The sequence below is a fragment of the Schistocerca americana genome, chromosome X, assembly GCF_021461395.2.
Source record: "Schistocerca americana isolate TAMUIC-IGC-003095 chromosome X, iqSchAmer2.1, whole genome shotgun sequence".
Classification (NCBI taxonomy): Eukaryota; Metazoa; Arthropoda; class Insecta; order Orthoptera; family Acrididae; genus Schistocerca; species Schistocerca americana.
In genome coordinates this window covers 473492833-473518052 of record NC_060130.1, presented here as the reverse complement: position 1 = coordinate 473518052, position 25220 = coordinate 473492833, and the positions used below count along the sequence as shown (strand labels likewise).

Genomic DNA, 25220 nt, shown 5'->3' with positions numbered 1-25220 from the left:
GAAACAGAACCACATAATCACGAAATATGCAGGTTGAATTAATAAGCAAGTACAGAAAAATAAAACTTTTAAAATGATAATAACAATAATAATAATAATAATAATAAGGAAAACAAAGACAGAGGATGAGACGGTCAGATCAAGTTAATCGACACCTCATGTTCTGTTATTACCAAGCAACAAACCTAGGAACCAACACAACTGGATTCCGATCACAAGTATACACAGTATTTATTACCAGATACCCAGAATTAAAATTTTTAACAGAACAATGACTAGCTGATCAGATCCGTGTAATAATCAAAAATAACAGGATACCCCAGTCAGAATTAGAAAACATCAAACAACAAGTACAACAGATACTGGAACAAAATAATGTGCAATCAGAAGAAGAAGAAGAAAATACAGTAATGGACTCAAACATCCCAGAGCAAACAAACAAAGAACAACACGCATCAATTAAACAATCAGAGGAAAACGAAATCTTAAGACAGCCACCAGAACAAGCACAAATAGAACACGAAGTGACACACATGTTAGATATAGAAGAAAAATTTCAGCTGACATATATAGAATACAAAGACACAAATACAGACATTAGACCATTCTTGCATAGACTGCCAAATAACCCACAAGTCGAAACAACAATAAAAACTATCAACACAATCATACACAACAAAATAAATGAAAACACAACTATGGAAGAGTTACAACTACTGGTTTATATAGGAGCACTCACTACACTAAATATACACACTAGGCAGAGATCAGAACCAACCAAGGCACAGAAGAACCCCACAAAACCAGCATGGCAACACAGGCTACAGATCAGAATAGAAAAACTGAGAAAAGACATCGGACAGCTAACACAATTTATAAGAAATGAAATTACAGAAAAAAAAGAAAAAGGTTAGGTAAAATCTCAAAACATGAAGCAATAGAGCAATTAGATGAAAAGAAGCAGAAATTACAAGCATTGCCCAAAAGACTTAGAAGATAAAAAAAGTGAAAATAGAAGGAAACAAAACCAAACATTCAACACAAACCAAAAGAGATTTTACCAGACAATAGATAACACACACATTAAAATAGACAATCCACCAAATATAACAAACATGGAACACTTCTGGAGCAACATATGGTCAAACCCGGTACAACATAACAGGCATTCACGGTGGATACAAGCAGAAAGCGACACATACAAGATGATACCACAAATGCCTGAAGTGACAATTTTGCAACATGAAGTCACCCAAGCAATTAATTCTACTCACAATTGTAAAGCCCCTGGAAAAGATAAAATAGCAAATTTCTGGCTAAAGAAGTTCACCTCAACACATTCACATCTAACTAAATTATTTAACAGTTACATTGCAGACCCATACACATTCCCTGATACACTTACACATGGAATAACGTATCTGAAACCTAAAGATCAAGCAGACACAGCAAACCCAGCAAAATATCGCCCCATAACATGCCTACCAACAATATATAAAATATTAACTTCAGTCATTACACAGAAATTTATGACACATACAACACAGAACAAAATAATAAATGAAGAACAAAAAAGCTGTTGCAAAGGAGCACGAAGGTGTAAAGAGCAACTGATAATAGATGCAGAGGTGACATATCAAGCTAAAACTAAACAAAGGTTGCTACACTACGCATACATTCATTACCAAAAAGCTTTTGATAGTGTACCCCACTCATGGTTACTACAAATATTGGAAATATACAAAGTAGATCCTAAATTGATACAGTTCCTAAACATAGTAATGAAAAATTGGAAGACCACACTTAATATCCAAACAAATTCAAATAATATCACAGCACAGCCAATACAGATTAAGCGTGGAATATACCAAGGAGACTCACTAAGTCCTTTCTGGTTCTGCCTTGCTCTGAACCCACTATCCAACATGCTAAATAATACAAATTATGGATACAATATTACTGGAACATACCCACACAAAATCACACATTTGCTATACATGGATGATCTAAAACTACTGGCAGCAACAAATCAACAACTCAACCAATTACTAAAGATAACAGAAGTATTCAGCAATGATATAAATATGGCTTTTGGAACAGACAAATGTAAGAAAAATAGCATAGTCAAGGGAAAACGCACTAAACAAGAAGATTACATATTGGATAACCACAGCGACTGCATAGAAGCGATGGAAAAAACAGATGCCTATAAATATCTAGGATACAGACAAAAAATAGGAATAGATAACACAAATATTAAAGAAGAACTAAAAGAAAAATATAGACAAAGACTAACAAAAATACTGAAAACAGAATTGACAGCAAGAAACAAGACAAAAGCTATAAATACTTATGCTATACCAATATTGACCTACTCATTTGGAGTAGTGAAATGGAGTAACACAGACCTAGAAGCACTCAATTACACTTACACGATCACAATGCCACAAATATAGAATACATCACATACATTCAGCAACAGAAAGATTCACATTAAGCAGAAAGGAAGGAGGAAGGGGATTCATCGACATAAAAAACCTACATTATGGACAGGTAGACAATTTAAGAAAATTCTTTCTAGAACGAGCAGAAACTAGCAAAATACACAAAGCAATCACTCACTCATATAAATACATCGGCTACACCACTGCAACTTCATAACCACTTCTACAACCCTTTAGATAACATCACATAACATCAATAGATACGAAGAAAGTAAATTGGAAAAAGAAAACACTACATGGCAAACACCCGTATCATCTAACACAGCCACACATCGACCAAGACACATCCAACACATGGCTAAGAAAAGGCAATATATACAGTGAGACAGAAGGATTCATGATTGCAATACAGGATCAAACAATAAACACCAGATATTACAGTAAGCATATTATTAAAGATCCCAGTACCACAACAGATAAATGCAGACTTTGCAAACAACAAATAGAAACAGTAGATCACATCACAAGCGGATGTACAATATTGGCAAATACTGAATACCCCAGAAGACATGACAATGTAGCAAAAATAATACATCAACAGCTTGCCTTACAACAAAACTTATAAAACAACACGTTCCCACATACAAGTATGCACCACAAAATGTACTGGAGAATGATGAATACAAATTATACTGGAACAGAACCATTATAACAGATAAAACAACACCACATAACAATCCTGACATCACACTCACTAATAAAAAGAAGAAATTAACACAACTAATCGAAATATCCATACCCAGTACAACAAATATACAAAAGAAAACAGGAGAAAAAATAGAAAAGTACATCCAACTGGCTGAGGAAGTAAAGGACATGTGGCATCAGTATAAAGTTGACATTATACCAATTATACTACCAACTACAGGAGTCATACCACACAATATCCATCAGTACATCAATGCAATACAGCTACATCCAAACTTATATATACAACTACAGAAATCCGTAATTATTGATACATGTTCAATAACCCAAAAGTTCCTAAATGCAATATAACATACACCGTACAGTTAAAAGGAAGTGACGCTTGATCAAGGTCCGCATCACTTTCCATTTTTAACCAGGCTTAACATCTGAGAAAGTAAAGAAATGATAATAATAATAATAATAATAATAATGATGAAATGAAATTACTAACTTAGAAATGCACAATCAATAAATTACAATAACATAATGCAGTAGCAACGAAAGCAATACAACTGTAGTTATGTATAAAGATGACTCCATTTTTTTTAAGAAGAAAAGAATTTTTCAGAGTAAATGACACTGTGAGAGTGCACAAAAAACCAACAAACAAATTTCAGAGAATTATTAAACAAGCAGTTAGAAAATGTGATTTTTTTACTTCCTAGTAAGGAAATGAGCAGTTTCGTAGTTATGAACCCAGAAGTACCGAAACTGAGAGCACAATTGAAAATACACCAAAATGGTATTCCTATTATACCTTAGTAAATTACATAAATAGCCCAGCATACTTAGTTACTAAAAGAAGAACTAAATGAATTGCTTAAACAATACTATACACATACCAAAAAATATACAATTAAAATTATATTGGATGTAACCAATCAGATTACAGACACAAAAATACCAGTAGTAACTAATACTGTCACCCACTAGCACATAAAACAATGCATTTTCACGATATGATAGATCACACGATTAGAGTTCCCCTTGCTGAAGAATATATGAAGACAGAATTAGATCCAATTAAAGCTGAAGTAGCAAATGATGGCTACAATCTGACTATAATTGATAAAACACAGAAAGAAAATTATGGCCAAATGTAGAAAGAAACATTAGCAAACAACATTCACATTAGTAGAAAGAAAGAAGACATAAAAATTCATTTCACTACGATACATGGGAAATATTTCTCAAAAATAAGTAACACATCTTGAAATACTAAAGTAAAAATCAGCTTCTGGACAGAACATAAACTAAAAATGAAGATACAAGGTACAAAGAACATATAAACAAAAGCCAAAGCAATCACTACACATTTAATATCCATCTTTGAGAAAATGGACACACCACAGTACCCACACATAAGCTCAAATCTTTTCATTTCTCATACAGCAGAAAAAGGAAGCTACATGAGCATCTTAGAGGAAGTAGAAATCTATACACATGTGGCAAAAAAATCTGAATAACATCTTAAATGAACAAACAGAACCCAGATATTAAAAAAGAAATAAAGAAAGGTATTGAGAGCTTCGACAAAATTCTTATCAGTGACAGATAGTTCAGTACAAAAGAACAATTCTAAATTTTACACATGATATAAATCAATTTTCATCAGTGACATAAATTTAATAACAAACTATATCTGAACACACAAATAAAAAATGTAACATCCATGGACAAATATGACAAAATAACAATATATTTGAAAAAAAATAAGATCTTATGGAGGAAAAGGGGTGTGTGTGTGTGTGTGTGTGTGTGTGTGTGCATGCGCAGGCACGCGTGCGCGCGCGCGCCCACACACACACACACACACACACACACACAAACCAATCTTCTTCTTCTTCTTCTCTCTCTCTCTCTCTCTCTCTCTCTCTCTCTCCAATTTAATGTCAGATACTGTCCTCACACCTCATAACAGTTGTGCTTTTCAGCCTGAGTACCTATCGAACAAAAGTAAGGTTCCTGAAAAAATATGTAAAACATGTTTGCTTTGCATACCTCATTAGTTCTCAGCTTAGATTTTATGAACAGGAAGTGTATATTTGTGGTCAAGCATTGTTCTAGGGCAAGTTACAATGAAAATAATATTTAAAAAATTGGCATGAGTCACCAAGATTTTAAGACATGTTCAGACCAAATACTAATTACATTATAAAATAATTGAAATATGTTTGATATTCAGAACACTCAATGCTGAACACCTAACAATTACACTGTAGTCACATTAATGTGACCACCTGTCAGGAGCTCTAATAACCACCTTTTGCAGCATAGACCACAATGAGACATGCAAGAAGTGAGAGAACGAGACTCTGGAAGGTACTGACAGGGGCATGGAGCCATGCCAACTCCAGTGATATGGCCAGCTATGCTAGGTTTCTCAGCTGAGGATCCATGGCACATATAGCCCAAGCATGGTGGTCCCACATATTCTCATTTGGGTTTAAACCTAGGGTGTTTGGTGACCTCTAAAGTATGGCAAACTCATCCTGATGATCTTCATACAAGCATGTACACTGTGAGGTAGGTGACATGTTGAATTGCCCTGCTGCTAGATGCCATCATGCCGAGGAAAAACAAACTGCATGCTGGGTGGACATGGGCCCTAAGAATAGATGCATACTTGTACTGAGCCACTGTCCCTCCATAATGACAAAATCACTCACGGAATGCCACGAAAACATTCTCCAGAATGTGATGCCCCCTCCTCTGCCCTGGATCTCTCTGACAACTGTTGCATGGTGTTTGCTTTGAGATGTTTCATGCCATACATGCCAACAGCCATCTGTCCAATGGAGCATAAATGTGATTTATCTGAAAAGGTCACCTGTTGCCACTCAGTGGACATCCAGGTGCTGTACTGGCGTGCAAATCGCAGCCTTAGTTGGCAATGAACAGTAGTCATCAAGAGTGCATGAACCAGGAGCCTGCTGCGGAGTTCCAAACACAGTAGCATTCATTGAATGGTCATTAGAAGAGACACTGTTGGTAGCCGTTTGGTTCATCTGAGCAGTTAGCTGCTCATCAGTTGCACATCTATTCACACATACACATCTCCATTGTTGCTGTTCACCCCTGTCCTCTACGGCCCGTGGTGCACCACAGTTGGCTTGGTGGCAGTTTTGCACAGTACCATTTTGCTATGCACAGCATACTTTAACCATGTCAGCGCACAAACAGTTTACGAACTTAGGCATTTCAAAAAGCTTCCACCCATGGCTCAATAGCCGAAAATCATGCCCTTTTGTAATTCAGATAAATCACTCCATGTATGCATTACAGCAGTGTCTGTATTGTTTCCCACATCCCTCGACTTCTAGTGTTGCCACCTGTCGTGAGTGAGTTGTTATTGCACACTGACGGCAGAAATAGATGGTGGTCACATTAAAGTGGCGGGACTGTGTACGCAAATAACGCCACTTATTGAAAAAAAATATATATTGCTGTATTGTTGTGATGAAACAAATTTATTGAATATATTATGGTCTATTGCATATTATGGTACATTCTAAACACATTCAAGTCCAATATGTCTGAAAACAAACACATATTAACTTTATTTCTGGAAGACATGTTGACACTACAATAATGAGGTGGGAGAGGGGAAGGTACAAGAAAGGTACAGGTGACTGAAGGTTTGAGATGAGTCATGATTCAAACTAAGGTGGAAACTAACTAAAGTCTAGCTTGAATATTGGCTGAACAGACAACTTTTACTCTATCAATAGCATTTTTGCACTTTTAGTTTCAACTGAAGTGCTTCTGTATCTTAAGAGCTCATCTTGTAACCTCTAGCTTGCAATGGTTTGCTTACAAGATTTGTCTGAAAACTCCCCTACTCCTTTTCCAGATTAACATCATTCTGCACTAAATTTATACATATTTACACCTATTTTTCTAGGATTCATTTGTAACAACATGTGAGCAACATAAATTATCAAGAGTTCACTGTTCACACCAGTTTACTACTCTTTATTTTAATTCTGGCAAACTGGAAGTCTAACTGAACTACAGTATGTTGCAGTTTCCTCATTTATTACAATATGTGTTCCATGTGGAAGTCTACCAGTATTTCTATCTTAGATTAGAATAACAAAGTGATGGATGGCTAGCTGTTTACAAAAGGGCAAACCATAGCAACCTTCAACCACAGAACAAACTTGGTCGCACCTACTCTTTCGTTCACCATTGGCATATCGCTCTGCTTGTGACAAAGTCTCTAATGTAACTGTTGCAATTCATTTAGTCATGTGGTTTGTTTTTTTGAGTTGATTTCTTTATAATATGCAAAATAAAGACTGCAGCTAAAAGTGAATGTGAACAGAAAAAAGGTTAAGGTTCTTGTGATCCTGCAATGGTAATAGCAAATATACAAAGGAATTCAGTGCTGAACTACACAGCTGTTGCTGCTGTGCCCACATTACGCATGTGAACTGAACTAACAAATCTAACTGACAGTCACTTTGTTATTCTGGTCAAGTTAGAACTTGCTTTTCCTTGCTTCAGTGGTTCACAGGCGTCTTGTCAGATAATGTGAGAGCTCAACAATGTTTAATGAGACAGCTGCTCATCATATGAGCTAAGCTGGAGGAGGAAATCTCACATCTTTTCAAGTATATGCTTACCTCGATTTTGTTGCTATGGGTATCCCCCTGTGTCTCCCATAGTAGCTAAACTTTTTATGGAAGACTGAGAACAAAGCACTAAGTTAGTAGTTTTGAAACCTAAACATTTCTGGAGGTATGTGGATGACACCTTTGTGGTATGGCCACATGGGACAGCAACATTCCCTTCATTTCCTTAACACCTGAACTCCTTACAGCTGAGCATTTGCTTCACAGTGGTAGAGGAGAAAAATTGAGAGTTCTCATTTTTAGATGTCTTGGCCAACAGAAAAAAGGTGATTCCTTGGGCCACTATGTGTTCTGTAAACCAAATCACACTGACCTATAACTACAAGTTGCCACCACCCATCACAATATAGTAGTGTATTACAGACACTAGTTCACAGGGATCTCTGATCCAGAGAGCCAATCAGCAGAGTTTAGCCATCTTCACTCTGTTTGTGCACAATGGATACTTTGATAAGCAGATCTGAAATGTGTGTCAACCAGAATGCACTAAGCTTCAAGAACAGCCAGAAGAAACAGAACTGCACGAGGACAGTTTCTCTACTTTATGTTGGTGCCTTGTGTTTTAACCCTGTCAAGCTATTCAAGAAACATCAAACTAAGTGTGTCTTCTGCCTTCCAAAGCAAGTGCAAATGATGTTGGGTTCTGCTAAAGACAACCTAGGTCTAAGGTGACCAGAAACACATAAAATATGCAAGTGTGTGATACCGTATAATTGCCAGGCGTGTTGCACTGTTAAAGATAGATGTGATGAACACAAATGTTACACCAGATTATGTCAACCATAAGAGCTTACTGTTGCTGAACACTGCCTGGACACAGGACATAGCAAGAACTACAGAAATACAGAGATCCTTTCATCCATCTCCATCTATTGGAACTCCATCATCCAAGAAACAGTGGAGATACATACAGTTAACAACCTGATCAACAGAGGCACATGATTAAAAGTTAGCAAGGCATGCAAACTAGCGCCGGCAGTACTAAGGCATTGTCACCCACAGTCGAACAAATTCAATGTGTCAACACTTACTGGGAAATCAAAGTCAGGAAACTTAAACTGGGGGCCAACACTCTGCCCGTGCACATGCTGGGCTGCATTCTGCAGCTGCGCTTTGCCCGCGTCAGACGTGCAATGATAGTGGCCTGTTTCTCTAGCGGGGGCTCCTGATATTGACGTTCTTTATGATTCGTCTACAATGACATTATAGCCCCACCCTTTGGTGACTGTGCTTTTCTGGCAACCCAGCATATAAATTGATGAGCCACAGCAAAAAACTAAGTGCCTGAGGATGATGGGCAGCTGCCTTGTTAAAATATTATGCAGCTTTCACAACATTATCTGATGTGACACTTGTGAACCCCTGAAGCAGTTATTGTCGGGAAAGTGTCAAAAAGCATGGTCACTCGCCTCCTTGACAGCACTCACACCATGATCTATTTTGTACTTTCACATAAGACACTGAAATAGGACATTTCCCAACCATTACTTAAATCTGTCACCACAAACACTACTGAAACCCAAAACAGTTTGATACATCCATCAAATAGTTCACAGGATAACATTCGAAGTGTTTGTCTATTGAGAAACCGAATTTAAACTCTCTCCATACTGAACTTCAATTAGATTAGTTAATAATCATTTACTGTGTTAGAGTAGCATTGATGCAGGACTTTACATCAGTGCCACACCTTCTCTGGATACCAAACCTGAGTATATTTTGGTTTCATTTCAACAAATGACATTATATATATATACTAAGATGGTATCTGTTCTTTCGGACATGTCTGAAAGAACAGATACCATCTTCGTATATATATAGTTAAGGCTCACCGGCCACTTGACCATTTTCTTCTTCCGTGCCCGAACTCTTACGGGAATCAGCAATGCACCACGAGTAATGAGTATAATGGGCGGGGACACTATGAATGTAGTTGAGAATTTGGGTTTCGCGGGAGGCATGCCAGAGATAAATCCCTGCAGTCGCACTATCCTCTGTGTCCTCGGTGGCTCAGATGGATAGAGCGTCTGCCATGTAAGCAGGAGATCCCGGGTTCGAGTCCTGGTCGGGGCACACATTTTCACCTACCCCGTTGGCATATGTCAACGCCTGTAAGCAGCTAAGGGTGTTCATTTCATTGTAAATGACATTATTATTTCTCATGTGTTGCTTAAGGAGTTTGTTTTAGAGATACTGCCCTGTGAAGAGATTGTAGCTAATGTGCAGGAAGCCCACTTCCATTTAGCTACAGATGTGTGTGGCAGTGGAGATTCCTTCCTGCTACATTTGTTGGGCACCCACCTTTGGTGAACACAATCATGGCTATTATAAAAGCAATAATTTACTCATCTACTTTCATCTGCATATTCTATTAAAAGTACTTCTCCAATTGTGTTCACAAACTACATGTTGAACACAGCTTATTTTGAGTCTTTCCTTTGACTCCAGTTTCATCAATTACATTCTTAAGTCTTTCACTAATGAATTTCAAATCTGTGACATTCTCCTACAGCTGGTTCAGTTTTAATCTACTTCTTACTTGTATGTCTGAAAGAAGAGACATTACTATTGACAGTTCTACAAAACTATTTCGAAATAAATTACTTCAGTGGGAATATCATGGCATCAGCAGTATTAGATATCGATATACGACCTATTAGGGACATAAAAATTTGTGCAGACTGGAACTCAAATCTAGATTTCCCACTTATCATGAATGGTTGCCTTAACCATTTTGGCTATCCACACATGCCTCTCGGACCGATCCAAACTTCCACATATCACTACATCCTTGCACAGCAGTCCCCTACATTTATTACTTAATGCTTGCAGCATTACTCTGGATTCCCACACTAGTGAGAATGAGAATCTGAGAAATCACGACCAAATGATGTTATCTTTTCGCCCAACTTGGTGTGTAATACTTACTTGTATGATGGAAAGAGACTGACATTACTAGCGATCAACGACTGTATCAAATTAGTTCGAAATAAATTCGCTGAGTGTGAATGCCTTGGCTCAGCCTTATTAGGTATTGATGTACTACCAACTGGTGACACATGAAAATTTCTCGAACCCAAATTTCCCATTTATCACAAGCAGCTGCATTAACCACTTTGGCTATCCATGCACACCTCCTGGACTCATTCTTACTGGTGCAGGAATAAAGAGTAATGCTGTGAGCATCAAATTACAAATGTAGGGGATTAGGATACAATGATATAGGAATATGGAAGTTTGAGCTGGTCCAGGAGGCATGTACGGATAGTCAAAGTGGTTAATGTGACTGATTGTGAAGAGAGAAATCTGAGTTCAAGTCCGTATCAGGCACAAATTTTCACATGTCACTAATAGATAGTATGTCTATATGGAATAACAGCCAATACCAAATTATTCACATTCAGTGTACTTATTTTGGTTTAATCTACATGTTTTTCAAGCCAGTTGGTATTCCTATGAAGAAAACTGAGTTGTCATGTACGTTACAGGCAAAACAGCAGAATCACAACTACAAACTGAGTTTGTGTTATTTGGTAATTACATTCAAAACATTTAAGCTGCAGTACAGTACCTTCATTTGCATTTCTGCCAATATTTGGACTATCTCTTGTTCCACACTTAAGAGAGAATGTAGTGTTCGTCTCTTCGGAGGACACTCTTCGGGCTCCTCTATTGTGTCCGAAAGCACTGGTGCAGGTGTTGAACAGGCAGTTTCTGACTGTCCAGCTGGCAAATCACCCTTAACAAGGTTGCATTCTGGTTCTTTCTGCAGACGGGAGGAAGGTGCCACAGACCGCTGCACACACAAAAACATGTTTGTGTATTTCGTCTCCACTGATAATACCAGAGAAGAAATTCATTCAGGATTTTTTAGTAAAATGGGTGGAAATTGACACCTAATCAGCAAATTTCAACAATTATTACAATATTGGGATCAACATGTACAGATACAGGAAGTAACACTTTTCTTACACCAAATTTAAATCAGGATACATTAAAAAAATTATGAATGTCAAAAACACCAGTACAGACTAATCCATAGAAACATAGGGTCAGAGACATGCATGCACACAAGCAAGTGCTACAAGAAAGTGCCAACAGGGATAGACTTACAACTTTATTTCACAGGTCTAATTATCAAAGTGAAACTGATTTTATTAACATTAATTACGCAAAACAATATGATTTTAAGTCTACTATGTAACCCGAACAGCATTTTTTTTTTCAATTTGGTTTAAATAATATGTTCACTACAACATAAAGAGAGCTGAATGGGTATTTCAATTATAAAAAGAGTTGAAGGAAGCAACATGGACTTTGTGAAGTGTAATTATGTAAACCGTAAACAATCTAAATCATAAACTTGAATGTGAGGCCTGACAACACAACATACCAATAACGTCATACTACAGATAACATCAGAAAAACTGAAACACACAAAACTTGGGCTTCTCCTGGGGTCTCAAATGTTCAAATAACTTATGACATCCTCAACAACCGATGTTCAACAGGTGACAGAGGTGCACTGTGTTGCATATGCGCTACAACTTTCCCTCAAAAAGAAATCTTCTGATTGCCGCTTATAATATCCCCACCAGGAAAGAATGTGGAGAGTGGATCTGAGGCACTATAAGTTAGCATCTGTCCAATGCCACCTGAGGCACAATCACAGGGTCACATGGTCCGAGCTGATAGCAGCATGGAGCTAAGCAAACGACTGTGGGCCCGTCTACTGTAGTATGCTGCAGTGAGCTCAGTTAAATCTCACCAAGCTGATATTCAGATTTCAACCCTCCTTTGAACACAGAGTTTTTAACTTACATTCGAAGTTTTCATACAGTGCTCCGCTCAAGACAACCTTGGGTTTGTTCATGCATTACACAATGGTGAAAGGAATGCACACTTTAGTGGCAACAAATTCTTACCCTATCATGTTTACGGCAACGTTCATGGAACTTTGGCAGTAACAGATGTCACTGCAGCAGCTACAAGAGCAACAGTTTGCAGCTCAGGTGCAACAGGCTGCTCTTCCCCTGCTCGTGTCTCAGCAGCAACAAATACATCAGTCAGTGGTAGTGGCTATGCTCCCATCGCCATTCACTGCATTTGACCAGTTGTCAAAGAGCTGAGAAGTCTACCATCATCATTTTGAACTTAACTGCTTTACTTATAACATTTCTGGTGGGGAGCATAGTTCTTTGCCTTTGTCTTCTAATAGTTATTTATAAGAAGAGGTGCAAAAAATTAAACCTCTCTCAGATGCCAGTGAATTGTCTTTCAGTGATCTCTGTGCCCTGTTAACTGAATACTACAGTCAGCTGATACACCTTGCTCCAGCAAGGCTCCAGCTTAATCAGCATCATAAACAACACGGGCAGGCATGTACAGCATCAGCTGCTGGCTTGCAGGGACTCACAAGGAAGTGTAGTTTCATGTGCCACAACTGTAAGGTTTTCTTTGTGGAATCATTGATTCCATGTGTGACTGTGCATCTTACTCTTGACAGGGAGGTCACTACAAAAGCTTTAGCTAAACATGATCCTAGTTTTGGTGACGTACTTCAAATTGCAAAATCTTCCAAGGTTGCTTTGAAAGCTCAGCAGGTTCTTACAAATGATACTGAAGTTACTTAGGTTGTTAGTCACTGCTGCAAGCACTGGTCACTCAGCAGGTCAGAAACACCCTCCCTCCTTGGGGTTGTGAGATGTCACGCACATCAAAGAATCTGCAGTCCTGTCTGGAATGTGGCAGCAAGCACAACAGAAGCCGATGCCTGCATCATGTAGAAAACTGCTGGGCCTGCGGCAAATGGGTCACCTGGCCATTATCTGTCAATGAGTGGCATACAGCCACATGCTCAGGAGCAACATGAGGACTACGTTGCAGTACACAGTCATGGATGGAGAACTATAGGATTTCCTTGCTGCCATGGAAACTCATTTTGGCTTTGATGTCATTCAGCCAGTCCATAGAGTTCCAGCTACACATCTTGTTGAACAAGAACACACGCCGCCAGCTTCACCTTGGTGCAACAGACACAATATCATGTCCTGTCTTACTGCCACAGGTGCATTCCTCTCCTTGCGGAACTGTCATTGGCAGCTAAGTATAAAAATGTTGAATGCATACAAACCTTCCTAGTCATATGCTCCCATACTGATACTAACATTAATGGCTTAGACAGTTTTAGCAGTTTTGGGCCCACAATAGAAGTCCAAGTCAATGCAGTGACAACCACAGCTCCTTTCTCTGATCCTGATGCCCTGTGCACATCATATACGGAGCTTTATGAACCAATGTTTGGTATGTATGTGTAACTTCAAGAGTCACATTTATCTGATGCCTCTGGAAGTACCTAAATTTTGTCGAGCTCACCTGCTTCCACTTGCAGCTCATGAGACTGTTCAGGCAGAACTCGTGTGGCTTCAGGACCACGATATTATGTCCTCAGTTTTCACAAGTCAATGGACAGTGCCTATGGTGATCATTAAACATTGAATGGGTTGTTAAGTGCTCGTGGTTGTTTGAAGTCCACAGTTTACTTACAGTCTAACATTGATCTATACCTACTGCCTTATCCTGAGGATTAGTTATCTAAACTAGCTGTGGGCCACTAGTTTACAAAAATTCATTTTTAGGATATACTCCTCCAACTGCCACTTGATGAGAATTCAGAGCAATTACTAGTATTAAATATACTGTTCAGCTCATGCAGGTATAATCGCTAGGCACTTGAGATTTCAAGTGCACTTACCATTTTCCAAAAGTAGTTTCAACAGAGGATTCAACGTACTCTGCATAGTGTCATCTACACTGAGCAATACCAATACAAAGTCACTTTCACTTTTTCAAAACCCCATAACTGTCTCCCATTGGCCCGTAGAGGTTTGAAATACGGCTCAGCGGTGCCTAAAACCTCCTTCTGTAACAGTGAAAAAGCATGGCAACCTGTAACGTCACCTTTGGGCCCAGTGATGCTTCAAACAGCAGGGTATAAACACAAGTGAAAGAAAGCCCAGAGCTCGGAAGTTCATTTGAGGTGTAATGTGGGTTAATGCTGCCACATTGGAACAAAATTTTACCACAATTCTGCCGAACATCATTGTGGGCATCTCACTTGAAGGGAAAGTCATCACACCCTCTCTTATCTACATTTCACCCCTTCTCTTGATACATATCCTATGGAGATCAGAACTGCAACACCCAGCACTGAAAACAAGTGATTTTTCTTATGTGTGGCCAAGGAAAACTTTTCAGACACACCTCCACTCAGAACAGACACAAGAAGTTCTCTGAGAGTGGCATAACAGACATAAATGAAAACACCCCTCCTCTTTGGGCATTTATTCCCACACAGTTTGCACACAAAAAAAAACAGTTCACAGTATGATGAGCAACAGGATGACATTCTTGACAACCTTTGACACTGCTGATACCCCTAGATGATAAAACACTTCTCTAAGCACACCATGGGCCTGCAACCCCATTGAACATGATCACACCCCACTGATGCACTGGACAGAATCGCTAAGGATCATTCGAAACCATTTGATGCAATTTGAATGTGATCCAAAGCAGCAAAGGGTGTTCGTATTTTTTCAGCCCTTCTGTTTCATGCCCTCCTGTGACGTGATCAAGGAGTACAATATTTACGTGTGGATAAAATGGTAAAGGGACCCTCTAAGCCAGCCCCCCCCCCCCCCCCCAGTTTGGCAACATCCTCAGTACCAACTGCACAGCTTTGTTGGCCACTTTAAAATATCCCTGTATGGAGACAGCCATTCACCATTTCCTAAGTGCTGACATGAAAGGCATCCTTTTCAACACTTAATAGGTTTCACATGTGGCCAGCAGGCACCAGTTCAGCGTCATAGCACCACTCAGCTGAGATGTGTCGAAATAGGTGCCTGTCACACTGGTGCCTAGGAAACAATGAATGTCTGTCTCTGTAGGAGGACGTTTTTAAAGTATCCAATAAAGTGCATGGGTGGCATCCAAACTGGGGTGGCCTTAGAGGGACCCTTTGCCCTTCTATTCATGCATGTATCAATGTCATACCCCCATGCCCATGAATATGCATCAGGAGGGCATGAAACAGGAGGACTGAACATGCATGAACACCCTTTGCTACCTCATATCACATACCAGTTTTGTCAAATGGTTTTGAACGATCCCTAGTGGTTCTGCCCTGTAGGCCAGAACACAAACTGAGGCTGCACTACACTCCAAAGGGATGTAATCATGTTCAGTATGGTTGCATGCCCATTATGTCCTTACAGAAGGGTAGATTCGTCCAGAGGGGTGTCAGCAGTGTCAAAGATTAAGAACATCATCCTGTAGGAAATCACACAGTAAATGTTCCGGCTCAATGTCAAGAACGTTAGAGCAGAGGGGGCAGTGAGACAACTTCAGCCAATATTACACTTAGTATGCTGACCGACCCCTCCCTAAGATGACGACGAGACAGTAGCGCCATCTACACGGAGGGGACATAAGCGCCTCACTGCCTGGCCACAGCCCAGTGGAAGACTAGCCGTTCTACGAGATCTACAGCAGCGACTTATGTTATGAGTTGCATATACTGAAGAGATTTCTTATTTGTCTGTTGCCCATTGAGTGCAACACTTCTCATATTTCAAAAAGTTAAGTATTGCAATCATTTCCTTGTGTAATAAATTTTGTTAATACGATTTGCTTGAACTGTCTATCGATCCGAGAAAGCAGGTTTCCTAGGCACCTTAAATTAGACGTGTGAACAGGACACAACAGTGAACTGTTGTTTTCGAACATGGAATGTGTGGGAATCAACACTCCAAAAGGAATGGTGGTTTCATTGACATACTTCATGGCACCGCCTGAGGCCTTTTCATGTTGATTCCGAGTAGTGATATACCTCAGATGTTATCCACAGACACCCATAAGAAAACCACGTGATTTTAAATCTGGGCATCGCAGTTCTGACCTCCATTGCAAAGGAAGGGGTGATGTGTACATAAGAAGGGGTATAACTACCTTCCCATCATGTACGATGTTGACAGTGATATTGGGCAGAATTGTAGCAAAATTTGGTGCCAATGTGATATCATTAACACACATTACACATCACATGAACTTCTGAGCTCTTACCCTTTTTGCATATGTCAACACCTTGCTGTTTGAAGCATCACTGAGCCTGAGGGTGAAGTTGCAGGTGCCACGCTTTTTCACTATCAAAGAGAAAGGTTGTAGACACCTTCAGGCCAAATTTCAAACTTCTGCATTGTAATGGGACAGTAAGACGGAGTTTCGAAAATGTGACCCTTTAATTGGGTAGCGAAGTATATTTCGATGACATTATCGCTATAGGGGCAATGAGTGCAGAGCTTCACAAGTATCTTGCCAGCCTTTTTTGAAAAGCACCTGGAAAATGGACTCTGCTGCCAACTGGAAAAGAGCTGTTTCTTTGTCCTCAGCATGAATTACCTGAGGCACATTCTTTGTCATAGAGATGTCACAGTAATGTGCAACCATGTCAGATTGTTCAGAGTGCCCGCTTGCCTTCACCTCCAAAATGTTAAACACTGTACAGCTCAATTATCCCCAGACTGAGGAGGAGGCTTCAGTGATCATTTATGGTGTCAAGAAGTTTCATGTATATTTGTAAGCCTGCAAACTTCACTTGCTGACTGATCGCATACCCTCCATTTCCTTGTTCAGGAATCAGTCTAAGTTCCCAAATAAGATGGCACAGAGTCTGCTGCAGGGCTTTGTTTTTAAGCAGTTAACTTTACGAAATCCATTTTCGTCCTGCCACCCAACATACAAATGCAGATGCCCTGTCCTGCCTCCCTCTTTGCCCCAACACAGAACTGATTCGCCAGAATACTGTTTATTTTGCACTGGTACAACAGCTGCAAACAAAATTGGATGAATTCCCACTGATGGCGTGTAATATCGCCTTGGCAGCATTCCGCAATCCAGTCCCATGCGAGGTTTTGTTAGCGATCCAGAAGGGGTGGTGGAGCATATTTACCACCATACTGACTCAGTTTTTTGGAATTATTTCACATTGCATTTCGAGTTCAATAGCACACATGGCATTTTAACACTGGCCATGGAGGACTTACACTTCAGAGTCATAATTCTACTCTTGCCCCAGCCCTGCATCCTCAAGCCCTTTCATGCATTACACTGGGGATGAGGTGCATGAAGGCACTGACCAGGTAGCAAGTTTATTGGCCCAGCATCAATGCCAACACTGAATGTGCATGCTGGTTCTGCTGTGCCTGCTCTCAATCAAGCATCCCCAGCTCAGTATTTTTCACCATGGCCCCACCCTGCCCACCCTTGGGTCAGGATTGACATCAAGGGGCCATTCCTGGGCACTATCTACATGCTGGTGGTGGATGCCTTCATCAACTTTCTGTTTGTCACAGGCATGCCGTTGTTAACTACACCTTTTACCATGCTTGCCCTTGGAGGGTTTTTGCCACTGATGGGTGCCCTGCAGCCTGGTATCAGACAATGCGTCCCAATTTACATCCACTCAGTTCGTAATGACCTTTTGCCCCAACAGCTCTCAACATCTGACCACCACCCATTTCCACAGTGCCTTCAGCCCAGAGGCTGATGTATGGTCCACACCCTCACAATACATAGGGTGTTACAAAAGGGTACAGCCAAACTTTCAGGAAACATTCCTCACACACAAAGAAAGAAGAGATGTTATGTGGACATGTGTCCAGAAACGCTTAATTTCCATGTTAGAGCTCATTTGAGTTTCGTCAGTATGTACTGTACTTCCTCAATTCACCGCCAGTTGGCCCAATTGAGGGAAGGTAATGTTGGCTTCGGTGCTTGTGTTCATCACGAACGTGGTTTTGCAGTCAGTGCAATGTTTACAAATGCGGAGTTGGCAGATGCCCATTTGATGTATGGATTACCACGGGTCAATAGCCGTGGCGCGGTACGTTTGTATCGAGACAGATTTCCAGAACGAAGATGTCCCCGACAGGAACACGTTCGAAGCAATTGATCGGCATCTTAGGGAGCACGGAACATTCCAGCCTATGACTCGCTACTGGGGAAGACCTAGAACGACGAGGGCACCTGCAATGGACGAGGCAATTCTTCGTGCAGTTGACGATAACCCTAACGTCAGCGTCAGAGAAGTTGCTGCTGTACAAGGTAATGTTGACCACGTCACTGTATGGAGAGTGCTACGGAAGAACCAGTTGTTTCCGTACCATGTACAGCGTGTGCAGGCACTATCAGCAGCTGATTGGCCTCCACGGGTACACTTCTGCGAATGGTTCATCCAACAATGTGTCAATCCTCATTTCAGCGCAAATGTTCTCTTTACAGATGAGGCTTCATTCCAATGTGATCAAATTGTAAATTTTCACAATCAACATTTGTGGGCTGACGAGAATCCGCACGCAATTGTGCAATCATGTCACCAACACAGATTTTCTGTGAACGTTTGGGCAGGCATTGTTGGTGATGTCTTGATTGGGCCCCATATTCTTCCACCTACGCTCAATGGAGCACGTTACCATGATTTCATACGGGATACTCTACCTGTGCTGCTAGAACATGTGCCTTTACAAGTATGACACAACATGTGGTTCATGCACGATGGAGCTCCTGCACATTTCAGTCGAAGTGTTTGTACACTTCTCAACAACAGATTCGGTGACCGATGGATTGGTAGAGGCGGACCAATTCCCTGGCCTCCACACTCTCCTGACCTCAACCCTCTTGACTTTCATTTATGGGGGCATTTGAAAGCTCTTGTCTACGCAACCCCGGTACCAAATGTAGAGACTCTTCGTGCTCGTATTGTGGACGGCTGTGATACAATACGCCATTCTCCAGTGCTGCATCAGCGCATCAGGGATTCCATGCGATGGAGGGTGGATGCATGTATCCTCGCTAACGGAGGACATTTTGAACATTTCCTATAACAAAGTGTTTGAAGTCATGCTGGTACGTTCTGTTGCTGTGCGTTTCCATTTCATGATTAATGTGATTTGAAGAGAAGTAATAAAATGAGCTCTAACATGGAAAGTAAGTGTTTCCGGACATATGTCCACATAATATATTTTCTTTCTCTGTGTGTGAGGAATGTTTCCTGGAAGTTTGGCCATACCTTTTTGTAACACCCTGTATATGTGGAAGGCCTTGCAGAAGAGGTAAGCCCCAAGTATGACTTGTACAGCTTTCTCATGACGTATCACTGAGGTGTTGCAGAAGTGGGGGTCTTGCAGCAACCCTTAGCCATGTCATTCACGCATGTGTCCATGTCACCCCCCCCCCCCCCCCTCCACGATCACACAGAGGGCTGAAAAAATGTAAATACCCTTTGCTGCTTCGGATCACATTCCAATTTCATTAAATGCTTTTGAACAGTCCTAATGGTTCCATCCTGTACACCAAAGCAAAAATTGTGGTCTCGCTACACTCCAAAAGAGGTATGCACAGTCGACCGGTGTTCAGGGTCAACTGAAGGAGTCATCATGGCCCAAATGGCTAGTCAGTTGTTTGACATAGTTGTCAGCCACATTTGCCTGACCCGTCACTGCAAACAGCTCCAGTGACGACTGCAGTCACTACTGGTGCCTCTCGCTGTCTCTGCCTGTGACCCACAGATCACACACCGGGGTCGCCTCCAGCCAGGTCTTTCTCCCTCTTGTGACTTCTGCCCCCATGCCACCATGGTGAGGGGTGATTGTTTGGGAATCTATGGAGCCAGAACTATTCTCTCTATCCCAACTGTCCCTCACCCAGGTGGCCCTAGGGCAGCGCCCTTCCATACGCTCGACCCGCCTCCACTACCCCCAGTCCTTAGCCAGGCTTCCTGATGGGGTTGACCCTGAGTTGATGGTCCTCCTCCTGATGGCAGGAAGTTCTCCTGCTCTACCCACTGACACTGGCCAACCTGATAGTAGCACAGAGCTAAGTGAGCAGCTGCAGGTTCGTCTAGTATAGTAGGCTTCATGATCTCAGTTAAATCTCATCTAGCTGCTATTTAGATTTCAACCCTGCTTTGGACAATGACTTTCTCACACGAGTTATTGATGTTGATACAATGCTCCACTCATGACACCTTGGCTTCATTCACGGATTCCACATTTAAGCCAGGTGCAGACACTTTAGAAATATTGTGTTCTATTGATGGTGCAGCCCTAAAAATGAACTAGGACTCTAAAACCGTATCAATTCAAATGTCTAGGAGAGGAAGTGATCCAAATTCCTGAAACATATCTAAGAAATCAAAATTCTGAAAATGGACAAAATTATATGAGAATTAAAGCTCTATTTACAGCATCAGAAAAAAAGCCAAAATCAATTATCAATTATGAGTGCAAGATTGTCAATAACCTATAACGCTTCAGACTGAAAGCATGTTTATTGATCAAATGGTTTAAATGGCTCTGAGCTAACATCTGAGGTCATCAGCCCCTAGAACTTAGAACTACTTAAATTTAACTAACCTAAGGACATCACACACATCCATGCCCAAGGCAGGATTCAAATCTGCGACCGTAGCAGTCGCGCAGTTCCAGACTGAAGCGCCTAGAACTGCTCGGCCACACGGGACGGCCTATTGATCAAATACATAAGTACATATAGAGCTGAGTTTCCTACCTCATCAGAGCGTCCTCCCACTCACACGTACGTACAATGCTCACACAAATTCCAATATTGCATTAATAAGTCCCAGAACCCCCTACAAATCTTTCATGATGAATGACAAAAAATTTCAGAAGGCAGAACTGAAACAGTGACCCTCATGTCACCAGCTACCATAAACAACTGCCAAAGGTGGACTGTATCTTCCTGAATCTGGGTCCTAAGGGCTTTCATAGGGCAGCAGTGGTGGATTCCTACATTCTGCTTGTGTTGTCACATCATCATGGTCACTGTGACATGTAAACAGAATTACTTCTGCCAAGGCATCACAATCATCATGCAGATCTTAATGTTCCTTGTATTGGAAACTACCATCATTGACCTGCTGTTGCAGGGCAGGACAGATCTTCATGGGAAAGACCATGATAACATCTCTAGTAATTTTGCCTTCTCAAAGTTTGATCAACATTCTCAACTTTGTAGGTGATGAGTGACAAATGACGCAGCATTTGGTAAGGACCAAAGTAGCATTATTAATTTTTCTGATTCTGATATTTCACACTGGTATAAACTTTCATATTAAGTCACCTGGGTTTTCGCTTACAGGTCGGTGTTCTGAATTACAATGTTAATGGTCAAGATCCATATGCATCCCAGTTGTTTCAAATTTATTGCGATACTTGACGTTTGGCTGACTGGAGGGGGACGTGACGCCGTCGCACAGGTAATATCAATGCCGAGCCGGCATTCCCTGCCCCGCTGCCTGCGGTTCGGCTGATAAAGCACCTCTGTGTGGCTCACTATGAAACCACGTGGTGTCACACATTACACGAAGCAACATTCCTCAGCACTCAAGAGTCGTATTTTCTAGGGTTTAAGTGTTCCGTAGTTGGTAGGTATTGTGAACAAGCATTTTATGTTGGTGTTGCATTAATAACAACAGTGCAATACATCTGAATACGAGATTTGCAATAAAAGTGCTGTCCAAGAACGCTTCTACTGGCTGGTGAGATAACGTTCTGCTGCAAAAAAAACCTTGGAAGTCGACAATAGTAATGGGCAAAACGCCTTACCACTGTGTTGTGATGCATAAAGCTTCAACAGTGTAGTGGAGGAAAACGGATAATTTGCTCTGGGTACAAAGAAATTTTCCATGAGATAAAGCTGAACCTAGCATGTACAAAGCTGTGTTAATGGAACTTTTAGTGCTGTACAAACCACAACTTCACGCTGCCAGGTCGACGAACTGGGTACTGGTAAAGGGCATAGCTCAATCGTGCTTCCTCCGTATCATGCTCGTTTGAATGTGACTGAGAACATGTGGACCTAGGTGAAAAGTAATGATGCAATAAACAGCAGCAAGTTAACGCTCAGTGATTTTGAAATATTGAGAAAAGAAGCCACTGCGAACGCTATACGACAGGACTGGTCTTGAGTTGTCAGCCATACCGAGAAGGTAGCTGAGGAGACATTTGTTCATGAAGGACTGTGACGAGTTTTGAGGGATGCGTAACTTCTCTTGTTGCCATGTTAGAACAGTTTAGAAATATTCATCTCACTAACATTCTAATGGATATGAAATTGCAACAGAATGCTGAAATAGTGTATTATTAAACTAGCAAGTCAGGACAATACTTTATGAAACAACCCATTCTCGGTAGAAAAATAAACGCGTAACTTCACTTATATTGTTACAAAGCCCACAGCAGTTCTCGTTTCATTAGCTATCAATGGACATAAATAATTACATTACTTCATTGAAAAAAATCTGTAGTCGCTTGAATCTCGCGGTACATATGGAAGTTTCGCGTAGTAATCATATGGCAAAACACTCTAGTCTTTGCGCGCTACCTTTTGCCAAAATCTTTTTTCGATAGATACGAGAAGTTTATGAATATTTCACTCTAGTTTTTTCACTGACGCACGAGTTAGTGACTGAAGGCTTTACACACATTCCATTATTTCGAGATTAGGAACAGACGAAGTTCAAGGAATAATTCAATATATTATCTACATTTAATATGCGGCAGCATGTAACATAACACGCAACAAACACAAATTCACAGCGACCCGTATTTTTCACTGCAAACTAAGAATTTCTTGCAGTAGTTCACCTACTATCGAAATATCACAATAACAATGACCATTAATGAAATGATAAGTGGCTCATCATGAAGCTGACTAATTAAACTATAAGCTGCGCTAGAATGAGAGTTTATTACCGATTAGTTTCTTTAAAATCGTTTGAGAAAGATAGCAGATCGGCCGTTTTGCTGATCACGCAGTCAAGCGAGCCTGTCCGGTCCACTTGCTGACGCGCCCAGCCACTACACTTCCCTCCCCTCGCTCCGTACTGAACTGTCAAAAGTCGCAACTTATTTTAAACACACTATAGTGATCAGCCTGTTTGAGGTACCCATACGGAGCACCAATTTCTTCATGAATAGTATATATCGGATATAAACAAAGACACAGATGAATAAATATATTTATACGCATGCTGCTACCGTTTGTTCATGTCACTGTGGAGTACTTATGGCCTGACACGATTGATAGTAATCTGCCACTTTAACCTCCAATAACTCATGTACTATTCAAGTTACATGCCTGTAATTTATACCAATTTAGGTTTACACTAATATCTTTCTAAAGACGCATCGATCGACGAAATGGGATGAAGCGTTTAGATTTTGGAAATTTGTTGCTGGGTGTTACTTGTATAATTTATCGTCAGATACTAAACTTTAAACTAATAAAGATATTGAAAATGTGATTACACCATCAGAATCGTCGTGCAAATAATGGTAATGTACATGTTTCTTTTTGAGGTATCATGATTCATCTGGTTACTATTAATGAAGATGGAAGTTTTCATAAGTACTTTGTTATTAGAAAGTACAGTAAATTTACCTGAACAAGAATGGTACTATTTCAAACGTGAAACAATTTGAGTTCAGATTTTTTTATTTTTAATGTCATGAGACAGGTTCAGAATGATCAGAAATAGTGACACTTTCCAGATAATTCAACCAAAATATGAATCAATATCCAGATTTTTGGTATTGTTTAATCTTCCATTTTCTTTACATGCCCAAACAATTTAAACCTGTTCTTCTGAATTCTACTTCTATTTTGTTCCTAACATCTTCATTTCTCACTCTGTCTCTCCTAGAATTTAACTGGTTTGGCTTCTCACTGTCCATGTCTACGTTCGTATTTCAGCACTGGTGTGAAGTATGTCTTACACAGCACTTCCTCACACTTCTTTGGCACCTCCCTTCCCCAGTCTATACCCCTACTTAGATAAAATGCATTTCTTTGTTGCACTATTTCCTAACCTCTGCCTACATTCTTGCATTCTCCATTATCACACTTTCTAATATTGAGACTTATCCACAATTTCAATGTCCTGTCCATTAATATTGATTTATCCCTTGCCTTCTCTGTCTTCTCTAATTACCACCATAGTTTTGCTTTTCTCCATGCTGCATTTCATTCCATATTTCTTGATTTTATCATTTAATGATGTCTATTTGTCCTTGGCCATACTTACTGTTCGTTCCCCACACCTCAATATCATCAGCAAAAGCAATAACTTCATCTCCCTTCCTCTATGTACTTCTATTATCTCTTTCACAATTTCGTCCATCACTATAAGGATTTCCTCCCGAACTCCTGCATCTACTTGAACCAAATTTGGAACAGTAACAGCAGGCTTCACAAGTATCAGCACTGTGAGTTTAGTAATCCTGTAACTGCAATATGAGCAGAGATA

At 40.4% G+C, this 25220-nt stretch overlaps 1 protein-coding gene across 1 annotated transcript in view; it reads right to left on the bottom strand.

Annotated features, from left to right (window-relative positions):
• The window catches only part of LOC124554842, a 511599-nt gene that overhangs the window by 402918 nt on the left and 83461 nt on the right, over positions 1-25220 (bottom strand). Inside the window, exon 3 of the mRNA XM_047128504.1 lies at positions 11403-11627. Coding sequence (XP_046984460.1) covers positions 11403-11627 — 225 coding nt within the window. The remainder of the gene's footprint in view (positions 1-11402; positions 11628-25220) is intronic.